Source organism: Pristis pectinata, chromosome 21, assembly GCF_009764475.1.
Source record: "Pristis pectinata isolate sPriPec2 chromosome 21, sPriPec2.1.pri, whole genome shotgun sequence".
In the NCBI taxonomy this organism is placed as follows: domain Eukaryota; kingdom Metazoa; phylum Chordata; class Chondrichthyes; order Rhinopristiformes; family Pristidae; genus Pristis; species Pristis pectinata.
In genome coordinates, this window is record NC_067425.1 from 10,735,510 (window position 1) to 10,758,398 (window position 22,889).

Here is a 22,889-nt window from a genome sequence, read left to right on the forward strand (position 1 = left end):
AGGGAAGTGAGGAGTTATGTACTTTGGTGAGAAGAATAAAGGCATAGACTATTTTCTAAGTGGGGAGACAATTCAGAAATCTGAGGTGTAGAGGGGCTTGGGAGTCCTAGATAAGCATTCCCTCAAGGTTAACATGCAGGTTAAATTGGTAGTAAAGAAGGCAAATGCAATGTTAGCATTCATTTCAAGAGAACTAGAATATAAAAGCAAGGTTGTACTGCTGATGGTTTATGAGGTGTTGGTCGGACCACATTTGGAATATTGTGAGCAATTTTGGGCCCTGTATCTAACAAAGGATGTGCTGGTCCTGGAGAGAGTCCAGAAGAGATTTACAAGAACGATCCCAGGAATAAAAGGATTAACATCTGAGGAGTTTTTGATATCCCTGGGCCTGTACTCAATAGGATTCAGAAGGATGAGAGGGGATCTCATTGAAACCTGCCGGATACTGAAAGGCCTGGATAGACGAGACGAGACGTGGAGAGGATGTTTCCATGAGTGGGAGGGTCTAGGATCCAAGGACACAACCTCAGACTAAAGGGACATTTCTTTAAAACTGAGATGAGGAATATCTTCAGCCAAAGGGTGGTGAATCTGTGTCCCTTTATTCGGAGGCTGTGGAGGACAAGTCATTGGGTGTATTTAAGGCAGAGATTGATAGGTTCTTGATTGGTAAAGGGGTTAAGTGTTTCAGGGAGAAGGGAGAATGGGGTTGAAAAATATCAGCCATGATTGAATGGTGAAGCAGACTCAATGGGCCGAATGGCCTAATTCTGCTCCTATATCTTATGGTGTTAAAGACCATCTAGAGTTTCTGCTTCATTCATATATCCTACAATATTTGACAAATGCCGCAGTAGGGTACAGTGACAGCCACTACTATAAACTGGCATGCAAATCAATGTTGGATTAGACTGCATTTGGTCCAAAATTGTTTTTAATAATTGTCATTCATATGGTGTCTTCTCTTAAAATTTAAGCAGAATATACCAGGAAAGAACAATGATATACCATCAAAGGAACGGCACGGTAGCGTAGCAGTTAGCGCGACGCTATTACAGCGCCAGCGATCGGGGTTCGATTCCCGTCGCTGTCTGTGAGGAGTTCGTATGTTCTCCCATGTCTGCGTGGGTTTCCTCCGGGTGCTCTGGTTTCCTCCCACATTGTAAAGACGTACAGGTAGGTTAATTTGGGTTTAAAATGGGTGGCGCGGACTCGTTGGGCCAGAAGGGCCTGTTACCACGCTGTAAATAAAATTAAAAAAAAATTTTTAAAAAAGAAATAGAATAATAATTGTGAATCTCAGATCAGAAATTTACCTTGTGGAGAATTGTTAATGGCAACTTTTATTCTACTTTTCTATTATGTGGTTTCTGGTCCCCAAACATGCAATCCCACTTCAACTAGGTGAACACTTTGTTTGCTACCCAGGATTTTAGCGCTCTTAAATAGAGTGAAAAGCACTCAGTTCCCTGAGAGTGCTTTACACAAGATTAAGGACCATCTTTAAAACAGCAACAACTTGTAGAAGTGATGAGCAGAAACATTTCACAGAAAAGTAACCTGACGTCATGGGGAGAGGGAGGATTTGCCAAAATTTCTGATGGAATTTAAGGAAGTTTCCAAGAAGGTAAAAGCATAAAACAAGAAATTCCAACACAAGGGAGCATAAAGCAATGGCAGTAGTTGGTCAGGCAGGATGGGAATGAGAGATAAGTAGTTCATGGTGCACAATAGAGGACAGGCAGCAGTTTGAGCTGCTGATAATTACAGAGGGTTTCCAATTGAAAACCAGATGTGAAATTCTTGGAATAAAAAAGCCACAATTAGTACAGCTGCTGGATTGTTGTAAAAAGTTTAGGGGCATAGATAAGGTGGATGGTAGCAGTCTTTTCCCCAGGGTAGGGAATTGGATTTGCTTTATTGTCACTTGTACTGAGGTACAGTGAAAAACTTGTTTTCCATACCGTTCATACAGATCGATTGCATTGAGGTAGTACAAGGTAAAACAATACAGAATGCAGAGTAAAGTGTCACAGCTGCAGAGAAAGTGCAGTGCAGGCAGACAATAAGGTGCAAGGTCATAACAAAGTAGATTCTGAGGTCAAGAGTCCATCTTATCATACTCAGGAACTGTTCAATAGTCTTATAACGGGGGATAGAAGCTGTCCTTGAGCCTGGTGGTATATGCTTTCAGGCTTTTGTGTCTTCTGCCCGATGGGAGAGGGGAGAAGAGAGAATGTCTGGGGTGGGTGGGGTCTTTGATTATGCTGGCTGCTTTACCGAGGCAGCGAGAGGTATAGACAGTCCATAGAGTGGAGGCTGGTTTCCACGATGTGCTGAGCTGTGCCCACAACTCTCTGCAGTTTCTTGCAGTCCCGGGCAGAGCAGTTGCCATAAAACTAGGGGACATAGATTTCGGGTGAGAGGGGAAAGATTTAGAAGGGACTTGAGGGGCAACTTTTTCCACGCAGAGGGTGGTGAGTATATGGAATAAGCTGCTGGAGGAAGTGGTTGAGGCAGGTTTTACAATAGTATTATTTAAGAAGCACTTGGATACGTTCATGCAGGGGTGGGGCTTAGAGGGATATGGGTCAAATACAGGAAATTGGGACTAGATGGGTGGGCACCATGGTCGGCATGGACTTGTTGGGCCAAAGAGCCTGTATCAGTGTTGTATTGCTCCATGACTATGACTCTAAAATCCCAACTGGTCCAGAAAGGCTTTTCTGAGAAGAGAGCCTGCTGTCCTAACTCGGTCTGAGCCACTTGATCACATCCCTCGCCTGACTTCCACACTGCAGTACAAGAGGAAAATGGGCAACAGTGAGTCTGTATTCCAATTTACCTCCTACCCAATTGTTTCTAACGAGCAAATAGGGGGATTTGCTAGTGTCTGTCTTATAGATCAAAAATGAACATTTAGGCAGAGTTTAAAAACAAAATAGAAAATGCTCGTAGAATGAAAAACAGAGTTAATGTTGCAGGTTGGTGGCCTTGCCTTAGAACTGGAAAAGTGAGGAAACAATTTTGAATTATCCAGAGAAGAGAACAAAGGTGGAAGAACAAAGAACAAAGGCATGTCAATGATGGGATGGAGACCAAGGGAGTTCGCATGACAATGATATTAATATTGTCCAAGAGAAGGTGGCGAATACCTGTTATTTGTAATCATGAAGCATAACTAACAACCATTTTCCGATTTTATTTCGGATATGCAGCATCTGCAGTTTTTTGCCTTAAGCCTTAGAGAGGATTGCCACTCACAGAAATGTGCCAACCATACCCCAGTGACAGCAAAGAAAATTAGAAGGGGAAGAAGAACAGCAAACAAGTCAAGACACGAATCATTATTCCAGCTGCCTCCAGCACAAGATTAATTAAAATGTTTGACCTGTTTTCCAAATGAGATAGTTCAATTTAAATAGTTCTTGATGAAAATATACTGTGCTGTGAGTGCCCTCTCGTGGTTGTCCCTCATTTATCTCAATTGTTTGCCATTATAAAAAGGTTGAGTATCAAATCCTTCTTCGTCTTTAGACATACCAGCAACTGCTTTACAAGTGCCCCAGCATTTGACAAATATAATTACATCTGAGAATAAGAGACAGAGTAAATCAAAACCAATTTCTGGTTGTAATTCTTTGATTGAATTAGTGTCTTCAATTCACTAGTTACTGTGAGTGACTGATCCTGTCATTCACAATCACAATGACCTGGCAAAACAGCATGAAATTGAGCTCTTTTAGTCTTTCTTAACACTGTAGAGTCAGTGATTCTCTGAAAATCGCCTCTCTTACATTTCTTTTAAGAAAAAACAACTACAGAAAAATTGAAGTTATCAGACTATTTGCTGACACAGAGCTATTGGACAATATCAAAACATAATAGGAGATAATCAGCTGTGTTTTAAAGCAAGTAATAAATCATTTGGGTAGAAAGAAGACATTATAATCAATTTTTTATCAAAATTTTGAGAAGTCTGTGTCAAAACTGTTTTCTAGTTCCTAAGATCTCCATGTTCTTATTTTAATTGTCTTGCACAGATTACAACAACTTTCTGGAATTGGTTGAATTTACCTTTAAAATGATAAGCCGACCAATGAATGAAAACATTAAGCCATCTTTATTGTGTCACTGCACGTGAGGAGGACATTTGGCCCATCAAGTCTATGGTGGCTGCTAACAAAGCAATCCATTGGTTCTGTTACCCTGCACTTACCCTATTACTTTAAATTCTTATCCCTCAAATGCCCGTCACTGATTTTGTTTCCACCACCCCTACAAGAAGTGAATTTCAAATCATAATCACTCTCTTTTAAAAAAAAGCTTTTCCTCATAACCTCATGTATCTTTTGCCCAATGACATGTTTTAAATCTTAAAAATATTAAACTTTAAACCCGTGCCTCCTGGTCCTTGAACCATCTGTTAAAGAAAACGGCTTCCCTCTGTTCACCCTGTCATTCCATATTCTTTTTATGACAGGGAAGGAGATCATTCAGCCCTTCAATTCCACGCTGGCTGTCATAGCAATCCCATTAATTTCCTTGTAACCTATTCTCTCTGTCAAGCTCATCAACATCCTTTGATTCTCCCAGCAGCAACCCTTCACTGGGGGCAATTCACAGTGGCCAATTAACCTACCAACCCACACGTCTTTGGAACGTGGGAGGAAACCAGAACACCCAGGGCAAACGCACATGAACATACAGGGAAACGGGCAAACTCCACACAGACGGCACCAGAGGTCAGGATTGGAGCAGTGAAACAGCTACACTCCCTGCACCACTACTCTGCCACCCATACTTTCAAATCTCCCCCCAACCTCCTTTCTCCAAGAAGAACAACCCCAACATGTAACCAAGAGCTGAAACCTCTCAACCCTGGAACCATTCCAATAAATTTGTTCTGCTGTCTCTCTCTCTTGGATCTTTATATCCTTCTTAAAGTTAGCTAATTGGAATCTATGTTTATGAAGTGCTTTAGGACATCTTGAGGCTGAATTAACTAAACAAGATTGGTTTACTTCATTCAGTGTTCTCACAGGTACTGACAACTTCTGCAATGGTTGCTTGACTTTTCAGTATGAGGCTTGGTATCAGACATCTGCAATAAATTTAACGCTGTTCAGTAAGGAGATAGAAGGTGAGTACCTTTCCCACATTGTAGGCAGTAGGAGACGCGATGTACATATCTTGCTCCATGAAGGAAGCATTGTACAGCATCTTGAAATGCTGAATAACCATTACTTGGAATTACATCCTGCTTTGTATTTATCACTTCCACAAAATGCACAATAGTGAATCACCAAATGAGGCCATTCACCCCACAATGCCCATGCAGGCTCTTTGGTAGATCAGACTAAAACTTGATTAGGCCATTCAATCGTGCAGCATGTTCTGTCACTGTATGATCATGGTCATTCTTCTACTGAAGCTGCGCTTTTATCTCTTGATTCCCTCAACATCCAAAAATCCATCGTTCCCAGTCTTGAATGTGCTCAGTGTCTGAGTCTCCACAACCCTCTGGAATCGAGGGTTCCCCAACTCCACAGAGCAGTGTTAACATTTTTAATCACTGGCAGATTGGCGGCCAAGACTCTCATGCACTGCCTGATTTATGGAAATGTAACTCAGTCTTTTGTCTTTATGATTTCTGAGGATTAATGGCTGCACATTCAGAATTGCTATTATAATGTTCCTAAGGGGATTTAGAAATTAATAATTCAAATGATAGAATATTATCTGCATGAAAATTAGCTGATTTTCTGGTGCCTGAATAAACTTGCTAAAATGATATTTTTTGCATTTGAAAACATGTTTCATGTTTTAAGCTGAACAGGCTGTCGGGCAGTAGTGATATATATTTCCACTCGTTAGCCTGACTGTAACTCAACCTCAGCCTATTCACCTTTGAGTTCTCCAATAATCCTCACTAGTAAATTTACTGCCACTGATTCTTGCCTCTTACACAGTCTCTTATTTATCTTGTCACTGAGGTCCACTGTAAGCCAACCATACATCAGATGAATGCAATGGCTGTTTATTCACATTCCTACGTGTAATAAATATAGTAAAAAGTAAACACATAAAGATTATTTGAAATACAGCAGGAATACAAAAGAATTCAAGAGCCATCTGCGCCCTCTCTCCCACCCAACAGACTCGAAAATCGTTAAGAAACACTTAGATGTGGGTGAGGATTGGCCTGCATGATGCTTCTGTTCTGTATTTACCTCAGGATCTATTAACAAAAGAAAAAAATGAGGCAATGTTTTCATATTTCAAAAAAAGTAGTAGTATATCTAAGGACCTTCTAAGTGAAAATTCAAGTGCAATCAATCTGTCACTTCACACCACAAGTTACGAGCAAACCGTTCATCAGCAATGGTATCACTGAGTTTGTACCACAGACTTTTTATTCATGCCCAGAAGGTGGGTGTCACTAGAAAGGCCAACGTTCATTGCCCTTGGCTGACGTGGTCATTTCAGAGGGCAGCCAGTGAGTCTAGGTTACACATTGTCCCAATGAGCTTTGGTCACCAGATTATTTATTTGTTGGTTTCATGGTTGTCGATACATTGGTGTTCCTTGATTGTCACTTCCTCTCCAATGGCTTAATGGGAGTGCCTTCATCAGAAGGACAGCAGAATTTCAAGAGAGTGGTTCATCATAATCTTCTCAAGGGCAATTGGGGATGGGCAATGCTGGCAAAATGCAGATCCCCAAAAATGTACAAATATTTAAACATTGCACACATACCTAGTTTTATTTAGATTCTCAACACTAAGTTTTAACATTAATAATACTGGAGGTCTACATCTGCATAAATACCATGAGCATTAATAACACCAAACTCAGATATTTTAAGCACCCAGTCCTGTTTTTTTTTGATCAGTTATTTGTGCCTGCAAATTACCAAACTACTGGATTAGCAGAAAAGCAAGTAGCTGCTGTGTGGGGATTTATCAGTGCTACAAACTACCAGTCTAGCTACGCAGGATTTACACTACCAACCAACTGCTGCCGCCATTCCAACAAGATGCTCTCTTCTACCCTCCATATTGGCGGGGAATTAAGAAGAGGGTAACAGTAAAGCTGTAGGCACCTCGGCTGCAACGAGGAAACCTAACAGCAACATCTGGAGTGTGTCCATGTGCACAGCTGGATAAAAGTCACTGTGGATGTTTCTTTACACTTGAGATTCTGCAGATGGAATCCAACAGACAGTTCATATTTCCTCACGGCACTTTGTTCTCAAGATTGTATCTTAGAATCATAAAGTCATACAGCTATACAGCACTTTGCCCAACTCGTCTATGCTGGCAGGTTGCTTCACCAAGCTTGCACCATTTGGCCCATATTCCACTAAACCTTATCGATCCATGTACCTGTCCAAATGCCTTTTCAATGTTGTAATTGTACCCACCTCTACCACGTCCTCTGGCAGCTTATTCCACATCCTCATCACCCTCTGTGTGAAAAAGTTGACCCTCAGGTCCCTTTTAAAGATTTCCCCTCTCACCTTAAACCTATGCCTTCTAATTTTAGACTCCCCTACCCTGGGAAAAGGACAGTGACTATCTACCCTATCTATGTCCCTCATGATTTTAAAGACCTTTACAAAGTCACCCCTCAGCCTCCTACGCTCCAGGGAAAAAAATCCTAGCCTATCCAGTCTCTCCTTATAAATCAATCCCTCCAGTCTCGGTAACATCCTTGTGAATCTTTTCTGCACCCTTTCCAGCTTAATGACATCCTTTCTATAGCTGGGCGACCAGAACTGCACACAATACTCCAAGTGTGGCCTTACCAACGTCTTGTACAGTTGTAACATGACGTCACGACTCCTATACTCAATATTCAGACTGATGAAGGCAAGTGTGCTAAATGCCTTCCTTCATCAACCTGTCTACCTGTGTTGCCACTTTCAAGGAACTATGTACCCACACCCCTAGGGCTCTTACATTCATGTTTTAGTTCTTGTAAAGAGCAATAATGCCAATTCAATTCCCTAGCATGGCAACATCACAAACAATGCAGATATGTCCCATGCTGATATGAAAACACACAGCTCATACCCTCAACAGTGGAAGTTGCAGGTAGCACTATGATTCTGTTACTAGATTATCAACCCAGTCTCCCAATGAGTTTGAATCCCACCATGGCAAGTAAATAAATCAAGAACTTTAAGTTCTGAAGTTTGAATAAGCCTGTAGACCTTTCTAAACACAAAAGGTACTAAGGAGAATTTCTGCTAAAGGGTCTTCAACCTGACACAGTAACTCAGTTTCTCTTTCCACAGATTCTGCCTGATCTGCAGAATGTTTCCAGCATTTTCTGTTCAATACTTACTGATTGGAAGCTAGCTATTCCAATCTGTTTCAGGTTAATACCATCCAAATGTTATATTAATACATGCTTCAGTGAAAACTTTCAGAATGCCAACTGCCCAAATGTTGCATTGATTCATCTAAGAAATGGCTTGATGTGGCAGTTGTGGAATAGGACAATAGAAATCATTGTTTAAAATATCCAGAAGCTTTATTGACTAAAATGAAACATAGAAACATGCAAAAGTTCAACCCTTGAAGCCCACTCCATCATTCAGTACAATCATGATTGATCCAATATCTCAATACAATTGTTCCTGCTCTATATCCTTTGATATGTCTTTTGCATCTGGAAACCTATTCATCTCCTTAACTACATCCAATGACCCAGCCTTCACAACCTTACTTGGTAGAAAATTCCACAGGTACACAAACTTCAGAGAGAAGAAACATCTCCTCATCTCAGTCCTAGGTGCCTTACCCTGTACCCTGAGACTGTAACCCCTGGGGGAAACATCTTCCTTCCAATCAGGTTGTCAAGCCCTGTCAGAATGTCATATACTTCAATGAGATCTCTTCTCATTCTTTTAGAATAGCAGGCTAGTTGACCCAATTTCTTTTCATATGACAATCCTACCATCCCAGGAGTTAGTCCAGCACATCCTTCCTTAGATAAGAGCATAACTACACACAGTGCTCCAAGTGTGGTCTCTGTATTGGTGTAGCAAAACCTCGTTGTTCCTGCACTCAAATCCTCTTGCAATAAAAGTCAACAAAGCATACAGAGATCTCAGTCCTACCAGTTAGTACGAGTTGACAATTCAATGGCAATGCAACAAATGACCTGAAATGCAAGGACCTACATCCATGACTGGCAAGTCACTCCACTCAGCCGCCCACAGATAAATGGTGACGAGGTATGGTAATTGTGTCAATAGGAAAATCAGATACCCTCAATTAACCGTGGCACACATCATCGACACTGCTCTTGTTCTGACCATGCCTGGGGAACCCTGGAAGAAGAGCCCAATGTGTCTACTGACCCGTCTGTACCTGGGGAACCTGGAAGATGACCACGCAGTGTCCACTGGCACGTTCAAGGCTTTCTGAATGGGAAACACAAGAGGGACAGAGGAGGTCGAGGATCTGTCAGCACAACATTCCGAAAGTTTTCATTATTTTATCCTCTCCAAAATAAAATCACTTTTCCATCCAAATTAAAGCAGCTTCCTATCAGCTCATCTGACCATTTTAAAAGGTGAGGTAAATCTAGATTCAGATAAATACAAGCTTCGTCTGGGAATATAGAGTTTAACTATTTTAGATTTAGTAGTGTCATTTTACCCAAGTCATTTGGGGGGAGGGGAGGAAGGCGTTGTGGCGGTGCGGTGGACAAACTGTTCTTGTTATTAAACGCTTTCCTCGTGGATTTGTTCATCAGCCGCCGCAAATTAATTGCACTGTGTGGGTTTGACGTGCCTCGCTTGTTAACGGCATCCAATCCATTGTAGGGAAGATTAACGAGCTGTTGAAGGAGGGAGCGCTCCCTTTAAAAGCACTGCGGCGCTGCTTGGAGGTATACCAACCGTTCGAGATGGGGATCTTAGTGATGCTTCTGTTCCTTTGGGGACATTGCTTCAGGATTGGGACTTTGGATCCGTCTCTCCAGTATCGATCTCTCCAGTATCGGAGCCATGTGTCTGTGCAGTACTTTGACTATCCCGAGGAGGTTAGTTGCACGCCGGCTGGCCTTATGGTGCGGATTCGGAATGATTCCTTTCAGGGAATGTCTATTAGACTTTCAATCGTAGGTAAGTCATGACTGAGGAATGGTTTGAAGTAACTTTAAGCAGCGGTTGACCTTTACGCTAAATGCACTTTAAACTTGATAACATGATTCCTTTAAGCCATAACACAAGATTTGTTTCCTCCTGTGGGCGGTCTGTTTTGACTTGGTTACTCCAACGGCAGCTATTGGTGTTTCTTGATTCGCTCTCCTGCTTTCTGGACAAACTAGGATTAAAGTCTTTATTCAACCCTCACACCCCGCCAGGAAAAGTAATGCTGACAGCCGTAATTGGATCGGTGAGGAATTTGTAAGGCGTGTTGAAAACTTCGCCGAATGTTGTACTTTCAAACTAATAAGTTGATGCAAGACCCTCAGTTGTACTCTACCAATCACAAGCCACTACAGCTGTCCTGCCCAATTTCCCCCCCCCCTTTTTTTGGGGTGGGGGGTGCTGGTATTAAATGTCCATACTTGGTTAAATTGGTTTATTTTTGTCACATGTATCTCAGTACAGTGGAAAACTTTTGCATACCATTCATACAGATCATCTCAGTACATTGAGAGCACAAGGAATAATTCAGAATAGTATCACTTGGAGAAAGTGTTGGCAGACAATAAGGTGCCTTGGGATTAGGTCAAGAGTCCATCTTGCCATACCAGGGAACCATTCAATGATCTTGTAACAATGGGACAGAAGGTCACCTTGAGCCTGGTGGTACATGCTTTCAGGCTTTTGTATTTTTTCCTGATTTTGGGGGGGGGGGGGGGTGTTTAATTATGTTGGCTGCTTTCCTGAAGCAGCGAAGCATAGATGGTCGATGGAGGAGTATCTGTTTTTTTTGTGCTGAGCTGTGTCCACCACGCTACAGTTTCTTCTCCCAGGCAGAGCAGTTGCCATAACAAGCTGTGATGCACCTGGATGGGGTACTTTCTATGGTACACCCTCCACCTCCCTTTTTTTAAAAAAAAAGGTGGTGGTCAAAGGGGACAGCCAAACTGCTATAGACTCTTCATATAATATAAACAGAACACCACTATCTTGGACACTGCTTAATTAACCACTAACTTGAGTTGGAACCTGGTATGATGTGTAGTCATTTTCTATTATCAGTCTTGTAGTGTTAATGCCTGAATTGTGATGGTGTCAAGAAGCACATTGTCTTTCTCCAGATGACTTTGGTGAACCAAGGGACTTGCGCTCACTGCACAGCAGTTGTCGCTTTGCAACCATTCCAGAAGCAAATGGATCCTTACTCTTCATTACTCCATATGATGGATGCTTTGTACATGTGGTGGTGAGTACAGACACTATCCCTGTTAACTTGCACATGATCTTCAGTAACCATGGATTTGCTGTCATCAGCTGAGTCTTAATCTTGCCACTTAACATTATCTGTTGTTAACCCTATCCAGAATAACATAGTGAGCATGGAATTGAGGATTGATGGAATTGATGAATCAAAGAGGATCATCGTTATAGAACGCATTCCAGTTAACTGCTCCTTGCCAACTAAACCGACTCCAGTGTCTGGTAAGTGTTTATAAAAACTTGTAATTACAACCAGAATAATACTCACTCATTTCAGCTATACACTTTGATTTGATGAGGTCTTGTATGTACAAAACCCCTGGGGCAGTTTGTCTGACTTCTTGGCAACATGTTAATGACAATCAAACTACATCCCTTCTTTTTAACTTAAACTACTTCACACTTTGTATTGCAAACACAGTCAATGTAAATTGGTTTATTGTCTCATGTACTGAGGTACAGTGAGTAACTTCTTTGCATGCCATCCAGACCATTTCCTCACTGCCTTGAGGCAGTACAAGGGAAAACAATGCCGAATAGTGTTGGTGCTACCCAGCAGTGCTAATGTTTCTGAATGGAGAAACCATGACAAAATATCCTACTTAGTCAAACTTGTAACTTGACCACAACACAACAAATGTATAAACAAGTATATCTTGCTGTTCTTCCAAGTAACTTGCTCTTGTAACTGTACTTAATCTCGCAGCTTTGACAACAGTCCAGTCACTTACCATGGACCAAAGGCCAACCAGTGCCTCTACTCCTGCAAATGTCACTCCAGTGGCTGTGAAGCCAGCCAATGATACCACTCCTTCTGGTCCAGTTACTCCAGTGGTCGTGAAGCCAGCCAATGATACAGCTCCTGGTGTAGTCACTCCGGTGGTCGTGAAGCCAGCCAATGATACCACTCCTTCTGGTCCAGTCACTCCGGTGGTCGTGAAGCCAGCCAATGATACAGCTCCTGGTGTAGTCACTCCGGTGGTCGTGAAGCCAGCCAATGATACAGCTCCTGGTGTAGTCACTCCGGTGGTCGTGAAGCCAGCCAATGATACCACTCCTTCTGGTCCAGTCACTCCAGTGGTCGTGAAGCCAGCCAATGATACAGCTCCTGGTGTAGTCACTCCAGTGGTCGTGAAGCCAGCCAATGATACCACTCCTTCTGGTCCAGTCACTCCAGTGGTCGTGAAGCCAGCCAATGATACAGCTCCTGGTGTAGTCACTCCAGTGGTCGTGAAGCCAGCCAATGATACCACTCCTTCTGGTCCAGTCACTCCAGTGGTCGTGAAGCCAGCCAATGATACAGCTCCTGGTGTAGTCACTCCGGTGGTCGTGAAGCCAGCCAATGATACCACTCCTTCTGGTCCAGTCACTCCGGTGGTCGTGAAGCCAGCCAATGATACCACTCCTTCTGGTCCAGTCACTCCAGTGGTCGTGAAGCCAGCCAATGATACAGCTCCTGGTGTAGTCACTCCAGTGGTCGTGAAGCCAGCCAATGATACAGCTCCTGGTGTAGTCACTCCGGTGGTCGTGAAGCCAGCCAATGATACCACTCCTTCTGGTCCAGTCACTCCGGTGGTCGTGAAGCCAGCCAATGATACCACTCCTTCTGGTCCAGTCACTCCAGTGGTCGTGAAGCCAGCCAATGATACAGCTCCTGGTGTAGTCACTCCAGTGGTCGTGAAGCCAGCCAATGATACCACTCCTTCTGGTCCAGTCACTCCAGTGGTCGTGAAGCCAGCCAATGATACCACTCCTTCTGGTCCAGTCACTCCAGTGGTCGTGAAGCCAGCCAATGATACCACTCCTTCTGGTCCCGTCACTCCAGTGGTCGTGAAGCCAGCCAATGATACCACTCCTTCTGGTCCCGTCACTCCAGTGGTCGTGAAGCCAGCCAATGATACCACTCCTTCTGGTCCCGTCACTCCAGTGGTCGTGAAGCCAGCCAATGATACAGCTCCTGGTCCTGTCACTCCAGTGGTCGTGAAGCCAGCCACTGATACTGCTCCTTCTGGTCCGGTCACTCCAGTGGTCGTGAAGCCAGCCAATGCTACTCCTCCAAGCCAAGGATTTAATGGAGGTATGATGTGTGTAAATATTTGAAGCACTAAAGCTGGCTCAGGGGTTGAACCAGAAACTAACAGCAGCTATTTAGTTGCCAGTAACAATGAACTAGTTCTTGGAGATGGAGCAATGTTGCATCTCAGATGCAATAATATAACTTGGAATAAATAAACCACTACCACCAAAATGGGTTCTTCCCAAATTATAGGACATGGACAATGCAGCACAGGAAAGGCCCTTTGGCCCACAATGTTGTGCTGCACTAATTAAACTAGTAATGAAACACATTAAACTAGTCCTTTTCTGCCTACACATCCATATCCCTCCATTGTCTGTAGTAGTATGACATTGTTGGACAGTCAGTGCTGCTTCACCCATCTTGAAGCACATTTAGTGGGGAAATTCATTTAAAGGCCAGTGCTTGTTAGCTCATGGTAACTGCCAGGTAGAACATTTGGATTCTTATGAACTTTATAGTCAAATTACTAGCTCCATAATGTCTAAAATTTGGGTCTTTAACTTTTCACTGGTATAAAAACAAATGGAAAAATACTGCAGGATTAATGTCTCAACTAAATCAATGCAGCCTTGGCTGTCTCTCTGTGCATGGTGTTCATTGCTGTTTTGTCTGCAACAGAGATTACAATCTGTGCAGTCAGTGCCAAGGATCGTGTGCACTGTGGAAATATCTCTCTGGGTGAGAAGGCATGCAAAGCTAAAGGATGCTGTTATGATTCAAGTAGCAAGGAAGCCCCTTGCTTCTATGGAAAAACAGGTTAGTTTTATTTTGACTATGGTGCTTGTCCATGAACAAAGTGGCAAATGCATTGCAGCTGTCATGGGTCATAGTTTTTTTTGGGGGTGGGGTGGTGGTTAAAAGCTTCCTGCATCAAGAGGAGTAGATTTTGATGCAATGAACTAGATTGAATAGCTTCCTTCAGAGGTAAGCATTCTAACAAACTTTGTTCCTTAAAATATTTGCTAATTGTCCATAACTCCTCTCTATTCCCAGCTTACATCGATTGCACAAGCGAAGGACTATTTACAATTGTAGTTCCCAAGGTTGCAACAGTGCCCTCACTTGATCTTGACTCTGTCATCTTGGCAAACAACACAGGTTCTGAGTGTGCCCCTACAATAAGGACAGCTGAATTTGTTGTCTTCAGCTTTCCCCTTAATGCTTGTGGGAGTGTGCGAACAGTAAGTTTCTCTTTTTTGTGGTGGTTTGGTTGGATTACATGCAGCAGGCATTCACAGCTTTGTTTTGTAGGTGGCTGGACAGAACATTACTTACCAAGTGGATGTAGTGGCAAAAAGGAGAATCCTGAAAGGAGCTCATGGCTCTATAACCAGAGACAGTACTTTCAGGTGAGTTTGTGAATGCTGGATCAGCAACTTGCAATAGACCAGATCAAGCTTCTAGCTTTAACTTCCCAAACACAATACTGAGTTTGGAACCAGGTTGTATGTGTGCAAAGTTGTAGATTAGTCACCATATTGACTTCAATGTATTTAATTCAAGGTCTGATTAAGCCATCCCTCATTCATGCCTGCCCTGTTTAACATTAACAATCATTCTCCAACTATGTAATAAGTCTTTCTACCTGCACTAGTATTGAACATGAATTCTGTTTTCAATTCTTGATGAACATGACTACCTGACCTATCCAGCCTAAACCTGGGCATGGCAGAAGCTTAACCCAATTTTCATTAAATTGTTGGCCCATTTAAGAGCTGCTCGATTTAACTCCCTAACATCACTTTTCCTAGGAGTTTAGTTAAAAGCCTATATTGTACCTTTTTAATCCACTTCCAGTATTAAGTTCTGATCTGAAGCCTTAATGCTGTTTTCACAGGTTGCATGTGAAATGCTTTTTGAGTAGCAGCAGGAACATTCCTTTAACACTGAGAGTGAAGACTCCTTCACCTCCATCTCTTGTGATCGGTGATGGTATCCTCACTTTGGAAATGAGGATAGCTAAAGGTAACTTGAGTTGAGAATCTTGTGTCTGTAATCTTGTTCTGCTATTCTTGTTCTGATTTGTCTATTTCCACAGACAAGTCCTACAGTAGTTGGTTTGCTGATGAAGACTACCCATTAGTGAGATATCTCAGAGAACCTGTGTATGTTGAAGTGCACCTTCTTCACAGACTGGATGCCAATATTGCACTAGTACTGAATGACTGCTGGGCAACCCAAACACAAGACCCTCATCTTGGCAAACAATGGAGCATTCTTGTGAATGGGTAAATACAATTCCATTCACTTAAAGGGGTTTGATTAGATGCTCTTGGTATACACTGGGTAGGCTTCTGTTGGGACTATTTGTATTGATACTTGAGATGCATTAACTTTTAGCTTGCTGTTATTACAGTGTAAATTGGTGTAATAGCAACTTGAGAGTATGAACAAAGTTGTCTTTCTCCTCCAGGTGTCCATATTATGGGGACAACTACATGACCCAGCTGCACACAGTCAATGCAACACCCAGTGTGTTATTTCCAACACACCACAAATGGTTTGAAGTGAAAACATTCCAATTTTGGGATCAGAAAACTCGAGCACCTTTGCATGGCAAGGTTGGGACTAGTTTTGTGCACATCATTCATTACACAACTTGATGTGTTACTTAATGCAATTTGTTTTTCTTTGTAGGTTTACTTCCACTGTAGTGCAACTGTATGCCCCTTGTCTGACATGGAGTGTGCTGCAACCTGCAATGCTGGGAGAAGTAAGCATCTAATCAGTGATTCAAATTGCACCCCACCCCCAGCTAAAACACCTCTCCTCTAAACTAGTTTTGCCTTTGGCTCATCAACTTGTTCCCACTGTTTGTCCAATCTTGTTCTGAATCTAACCACACCTTGCTCAATATTTGAGCAATCACAAGAATTCTACTTGTGAAGGAATCTCTTCAGTGTTTCTACTCTGTTGTAATGCCAGTTTGAATTTCTTTCACAAACCAGAGAATTTCAGTCTGCTCACATGTAAAACCTTTTTATTTGACAGGAATGGTCAGAAATTCAAATGTTCATTCATCAATTGAAGCCCTTGACCGAGGACTGGTGACATTGAAGAAGCCCATAATTTTCACTCCTGAGGAAAGTGGTGTTGTAGACTATTACCAGGCAAATGGTATGAAATATTACATCTCTTCCTAGAATGCTTAATGAGGACTGAATTATCTTGTTAATCTAAGGTTTGCCTCTATATACAAGTATAGCAGGCTTGCAAGATCCCAATTAGTTTTGGATGCAAAAATGCTTTTGCCTTCAAAAATTCTCCCCCAAAATTGACAGTCTAACAATATTGTTGCTGTAGTTCCAAACATTGATTTGAGGGTTTGCCAGGAGGCAGTTCATTGCAAATCCCAAACCAATGAAATCACAAGTAGGTTTATAACTGCACTCTACAATTTGCCTAAATTGAGGCTAGTTAGGCTGTAACTTCATAGTAAATGAACCAACTAATATTAGATGGAACATGCTGTAAATGTTCTACTGGTTATCTCTAATTTGCAGTATTCCTCAAGGTAGCAACATGCCCACCTTGTACATCTGTGGTCACCTGACATGGAACCACACAGTAAGCTGATGTTCAGAATTCAACAAACTGAGGAATTCAATTTTAAGATTAACATTGGAAATAGTTATTAGGATAAACTGTAGGACAACTAAACATCCTTGGTGTAGGTATTGAAACTCTTAAATCTCCTTGCAGAAAATGTAGCTGACAACATCCTCCTTGCAGCAGCTGTGACATTCCTTGTGTTGGCCTTGATCACTGGACTTTTACTGTGTTGGAACTGTAAACAAATGCACAAACCATAGCCTAAGTGAAGTTTGTATTCTAATATGCAAGTTAAGCCCCTTTAATTCAATTGTTACTAAAATCTGGGGCTTTCTCCAGCATGAATGGACATTGCCTTGACTGGCTTTGCCAAGATCATCAAATACCAGTGCTTAATTTTGTTCTGTAACTACAAGGTAATACTATCCATTAGTAGTTGTACATTTTATAAATGGTTGTCTATTTATGATACTTGGGGCTTGGATTTTTGTAGACTGTATCATAAACAAAATTAAATTCTCAACTGAATTCTTGTGGTTGGCTGAGTATTTAAATCTTGCATGGGTTTGGTTCTATGTCAGCATTTCCTACAACAGAACAAGTTTTGAACCAAACTGCTTTGTGGCATACAACATGAACTTCTACTGACTTCTGGTAGAAGCTTGACCTGAGTACAGTTGCACATCTTTATGTAAGTTGGGTTTCTCCAATTGCAGTAGGATTAATTGGTGTGTAGGCACTTTGAATTTTACTGCAAAGCTGTCTTAATGCAGTTTAAATATAATCTATTACTGAACAATACTTCAGCTGACAAGGTTACCAGCCAGGTCTAATTTCTACACCTGGGCATTGAAACTCCTGAGTAGGAGCTTCAGCTCTTGCTGCTTGTGGCAGTGGACTTTAAATACCCCCCTGCTTGATCAGATAATATGCAGCTCATTTCAAAGTAATGTAACCACTTGGTAGTGCTGCTAGTAGAGCCACTGCCACATGGCACCAGAGTTCAATCCTGACCTCCAGCACTGTCTGAGGTGTTTGCATGTTTTCCCTGTAACTGCATGGTTTTCCATGCACTTGGGTTCTCCTCAACCAACATGAGGATTGGTAGGTTATTTGGTCATGTAAATAGCCCCTAGTGGAACTGAGTGGTGGAATTGGTGTACTTGAGAATGTGGAGAGAATAGATTGATGTAGGGTTGGTGTAAGTTGATGGCCAGTGCAGACTCTGAGCTAAAGCACCTGGTTCTGTGCTGTATCTGACTAATTAAATAATCCACATTCAATTAGGTTCTTGCTCTGCAAGCTAGTTTTCTACCACAAGATGGTGCTACATCACCTTGAATCCAGATCTAAGTGCAAAACTGGACTAGTGAAACAAAATGGTATATTTTTACTTGCCATTAGGTCAGCAAAAGGTTACTTAACACTAATCTTGTGATACCAGGGTTATTCTGTTGTCCTACTTGCATCTAATTTAATATGCATTGAATGCACTTAAAGCTAAATCACTAAGGTAGGGGGTTGAACAGACCATTTGCAGTAGCATTTAGTGTGAACCTGCAGAATCCTCTGCTTTCACTTGAACTTTCATTTTGGTCATGCAAGAATTGCCTCAAGCTTTCTTGTCACTATCCTACCTACATTAATACTATAGTTTCTTTTGTAGGGAGAATAACTTCACTGCTGTCTTCCACACTTCTTCCCCCTTCCACCCTACCAGGTCAGGAACAAAGCACCCAGTGTCATGGTCCAAGAGACATAGTAGTTTTGCTCCTGATTCCTAGTGGTGGCCTCCTTGGATAACATGTAGAGCTGTGACAGCACTGGTGAATAACTCCAAACTTTGTCCCCCCACCACCACTCCCCCCATCCCAAAAAAAAGTGTGGTAGAAATGCACCTCATTGTGGAGTTTGCCCAGTTAGCCTAGTGTCAACATTACCAATACAAATTCCAACGTGAATGATTGGCATATGCACCTTCACTTTTGATAGATTTCTATAGTGTCATGAGGGAGAGGAAAGAAACAAGATGTAGTGCTCTTGCACTTCAAAGGTATTTTATAAGGAACCAGGAAAACTAAAGATTCTTTAGAATGATGTGGCAGGCTGGCAATAGATCATCAGATTGGCAGCTGTTGGTCAGGGACCACAGGCATTGTCTCAATTATAAATAACCAAGGCCTAACAATGACAAAGCCAATCAAATTTGCTGACCACACTGCTCAGTAGGAAGGTTGGCAAATGCAGAAAAATGTGCAATCACTGAGGGAGATAAAGATGCTAATGTCTTGAGTACAACATAGACCAACAGGGAATGGCCCTTTGGTAGCATGTTCAGTACAGACATTGTCATGCAATGTAAACTACCATCTACACTATATCACTCAATTCCCTGCCTGTTCATGTGTCTAAGTGCCTCTTAAACAGTATCACATCCTTTCACTTCTACTGAGCATATTCTAGGCACCTATTCTGTGTATATTAAAATAACAAAACTTGTAAGTCTCCTTTCAACACTGCCCTCTAGTATTTTGCACTTTCTTCCCAGGAGAGAAGACTCTCTCAAATTTTTTATACTTCACAGGTTCCAGCCATCGATGCTTTAGAGGAAATGGTAGTGTAGTGGTTAGTGTAATGCTATTACAGTTCCAGTGATCAGGCTTCAATTCCCACTGCTGTCTGTAAGGAGTTTGTATGTTCTCCCTGTGACTGGGTGCTCCAGTTTCCTCTAACGTTCCACAGATGTAAAGGTTAACATGGGTGTAATTGGCAGCATAGGTTCATTGGGCTGGAACAGCCTGTTACTGTGCTGTCAAAATAAAGTTTTGAAGAATTAGTCCAAGTTTATCCACCCTCATAGTTGATACTCTCTAATCCAGGCAATGACCTAGTTAACCACTTTTACTCAAAGCCTCCACGTCCCTCCTGTAATGCAGTGACCAGATCTGCATGCAATACTCCAAATGTGGCATAACAAAGTTTTATATATCTGCAACAGGACGTAACAACCTTTACACTTAATGCCCCAACCAAAGAAGGAAAGTGTGCTGTCTTTACCACCCTACCTGCTTGTATTGCTACTTTCCAGGAGCTTCGGATGTACAACCCCCAAGATTCCTCTACATCAATACTCCCAAAAGTCCTATATGCTTTTATATTTGACCTCCCACTGTGCAACACTTCACATGAAACTCCATCTGCCATCATGCCACCCACATTTCCAATTCGTCTCTCTCCTGCTCACTTCAGAACGGCTTCTTGTCTGCAAACTTGCTAATTATCTTACCTACATTCTTACAGAACACCACTGGTCGCAGACCTCCAGTCAGAATACTCCTCCTCCTCCTCCTCCACTCTTCTTTGGCCAAGCCAATTTTGAATCCAATCTATCAAGTCTCCGTGGATCCCATGTGCCTCGATCTTCTGGATCAGCCTACCACGAGGGACCTTTTCAAAAGCTCTACTGAAGTCCATGTATACAACATTCACTACCCTACCCTCATTAGACCCAGAGATCTCTGGGTGTGCTGTTCATGAAAAATGTATAGTAAAGTTGGCCTTTATTACAATGACTTTGGAATGCAAGAGGAAGGTCATCTTGCTATAAGTGGATATAAGTCTATATGTTCTCAAAAAAAAAACCTGCTTTAGTTGTCCCTTCCATGTCTGAGAGGGTATACCAGTTATGGTATGGCACAGGGTCAATACATGGATTCTTGGTTTGAGGGATCAATGGAGTGATCCTATTGAAACCAGTTTTGAAGGGGGTGATTCTGGATGTTGATGGGCTGTTTCGGTTTCCTCTGCCTGGAATATTAAACTCTTGGGATGCAGGCCCTTGGGATAAGGGATTGCGATTTCTTATCCTGAGGGCTTAAGTTCAGTTACAGATACTTAATCTACGAATGCATCTTTTGGACAGTGAATTGGAGGGGCTGGCGAGTGATATTAAGGTGTAGGCACCCTCTTTGAAACTGGTGGAGCAAATTTGAGTCCCTCAGTTAGGAGGACCTTGCTTCATAGTGCAGAGGAAACAAACATTCAACATCCACCCTCTGGATCTCCGAATGTAGATAGAGTCTCGGCCTATCTGGCTGGTGCACAGTGGGTCATTGTGTAACGAAGTAGTTGACGAGCAATAAAAAAAAACACTATTTCATTCTCTCTGATTTTTTCTTTATTTAAAAATTTCTTGTTCTATTGTGTTCATCTGCTGGCAATGCCGCTTGCCAGATAAGCGGGGAGCTGCAGGCCATAGCATGCAAGGCAAGAGTGCAGTGTAAACCACCCTTGCGGCAAGGAGAGTGTTGCTGCACTGTTGGGCTGGTGGAGACGCATCGGACTGGATTGTCTCAACCAGCTGGGAACAGTAAATGCTGGAAATGCACGTCAGCGTCTGTTGGATAGAAAAGTTAACAGCTGCCTAATGTTGCGGGAGAGGTGGAGCACAAACATTTGGTTGCAATTGTACATGGCTTTGATGCTGCAGCTGGAGGATTTAATGCAGCTTTAGTCTCTGTGCTAAGGAAGGAAGTTCTTGGAAATGCAGGAAGATTTGTCTGTTCCTGGAGCAAGGGGGTGTTCAGGAGCAAGTAGGAGGGCTTAACCTTAATTCACTGATTTAGAAAAGGGGAATGATCCCATTGAAACATAAAAAATTGAGAGGCATTGACAGGGGGGATGCTTGAGAGGATGGTTCCCAGAGAGTGCAGAAACAGGGTGCTTCTCAGGATAAGGGGGCTGAGCATCTAGGACTGAGATCAATGGGAAGTTCCCCAGTCAGGGTCTGTAAATCTTTGGCATTCTCTGTGGAAGCTCAGTCATTGAGTGACTAATTCAGTAGGGGACTTTGATGCTATTGGCATTCGAGGGATATGTAGATATGGCTCATAGGCAGAAGATCAGCACATTGAAGAGCACTGCAGGCACACGTCCACATGGCCTTCCTTTTGTTTCTACTTGTTTCCCATTCATTTGCAAGCAAAACCTGACATCGTGAACGCATAGTGTAAAGGAAGGTCATCTCTGTTCCACTGCATTTAACATAATTCATACTGAAACGAACCGAATCTTTCAGCAGAAAACTCCTCTCTTGTCTTAAAATAGCCTCCCAGTCCCAGCACTCTAGGGCAGGGTAACTCATTTATCACCATGTTTTGGCAACGGAGAACATTGATAAAACCATACAACAAAGTCACATTAAACCATCCTTTCTTATAAGGAAATTTAAAAAGTATACAAATTTTGAAAACCAGAAATTGGAGAGAGTTCAAGGCAGTAACACGGCCGCTGTGTTTGAGTGACCTACAGCACTTGCTCTTCTGTCTTATCAGATTGTTTGACCCTCAAATCAGATTAAGATACTGTAATTTCATTGCCAGGAAATCTTTTGTTCTCCATTTACTGTTTTAAGATTTTGAAAATGGACACTCTTGGAATTTAAATTAAATTCTATTCTTGAAAATTGCATTTGCAAGGGCTCATTCTTGGGGCTGTCAATTGTGTTTGATTCTACGAGATGGGCAGCAGATTCAATCTGATTTGTCTTTAGTTGTCTGACGGTGTACTCAACATGTTGGGGCCACTGGTCTCTGCAGTTTAGAGGTGGTATCGCTGACGTATAAAATTCTCATCTCTGCAGAGTTGGAGACTGTTTCCTCTAAATGGAATCTAAAAAAAACTAGGGGCCAGCCACTTGGAGTACAACAAAATACTTTTTACTCAGAAGGTTGACAGTCTTTGGAATTCTAACCCAAGGGGCTGTGGATGCTCAATCATTGCGTCTACTCATGGCTTAGACTGATGGATGTTCTGCAGGGGTATTGA

The 22,889-nt window shown here is 42.2% G+C and overlaps 1 protein-coding gene across 2 annotated transcripts; it reads left to right on the plus strand.

The window, feature by feature from the left end:
• Window positions 1-9,795: 9,795 nt before the first annotated feature.
• On the plus strand, window positions 9,796-20,651 carry LOC127581282 (uncharacterized). Of its 2 annotated transcripts, none has more exons than XM_052035526.1 (13): window positions 9,796-10,144; window positions 11,293-11,417; window positions 11,536-11,653; window positions 12,138-13,508; window positions 14,130-14,267; window positions 14,505-14,692; window positions 14,763-14,860; window positions 15,349-15,476; window positions 15,550-15,739; window positions 15,925-16,072; window positions 16,149-16,224; window positions 16,503-16,628; window positions 17,214-17,589. In XM_052035526.1, the coding sequence occupies exons 1-13, from the start codon at window positions 9,928-9,930 to the stop codon at window positions 17,321-17,323; spliced, it is 3,033 nt and encodes a 1,010-aa protein (XP_051891486.1). In that variant the 5' UTR covers window positions 9,796-9,927; the 3' UTR covers window positions 17,324-17,589. The 2 variants fall into 2 exon arrangements, with proteins under 2 accessions (XP_051891486.1, XP_051891485.1); XM_052035525.1 differs by lacking the exon at window positions 17,214-17,589 and adding an exon at window positions 20,364-20,651 and having other exon boundaries at window positions 9,839-10,144.
• Window positions 20,652-22,889: the final 2,238 nt, after the last annotated feature.

Coding starts and splice junctions, on each gene's coding strand:
- LOC127581282 (XM_052035525.1), top strand. CDS start 9,928: ATGGGGATCTTAGTGATGCTTCTGTTCCTTTGGGGACATTGCTTCAGG. Junction 14,268..14,504: donor TTGCTTCTATGGAAAAACAG/GTTAGTTTTATT, acceptor CTCTATTCCCAG/CTTACATCGATTGCACAAGC. Junction 14,693..14,762: donor CTTGTGGGAGTGTGCGAACA/GTAAGTTTCTCT, acceptor TTTGTTTTGTAG/GTGGCTGGACAGAACATTAC.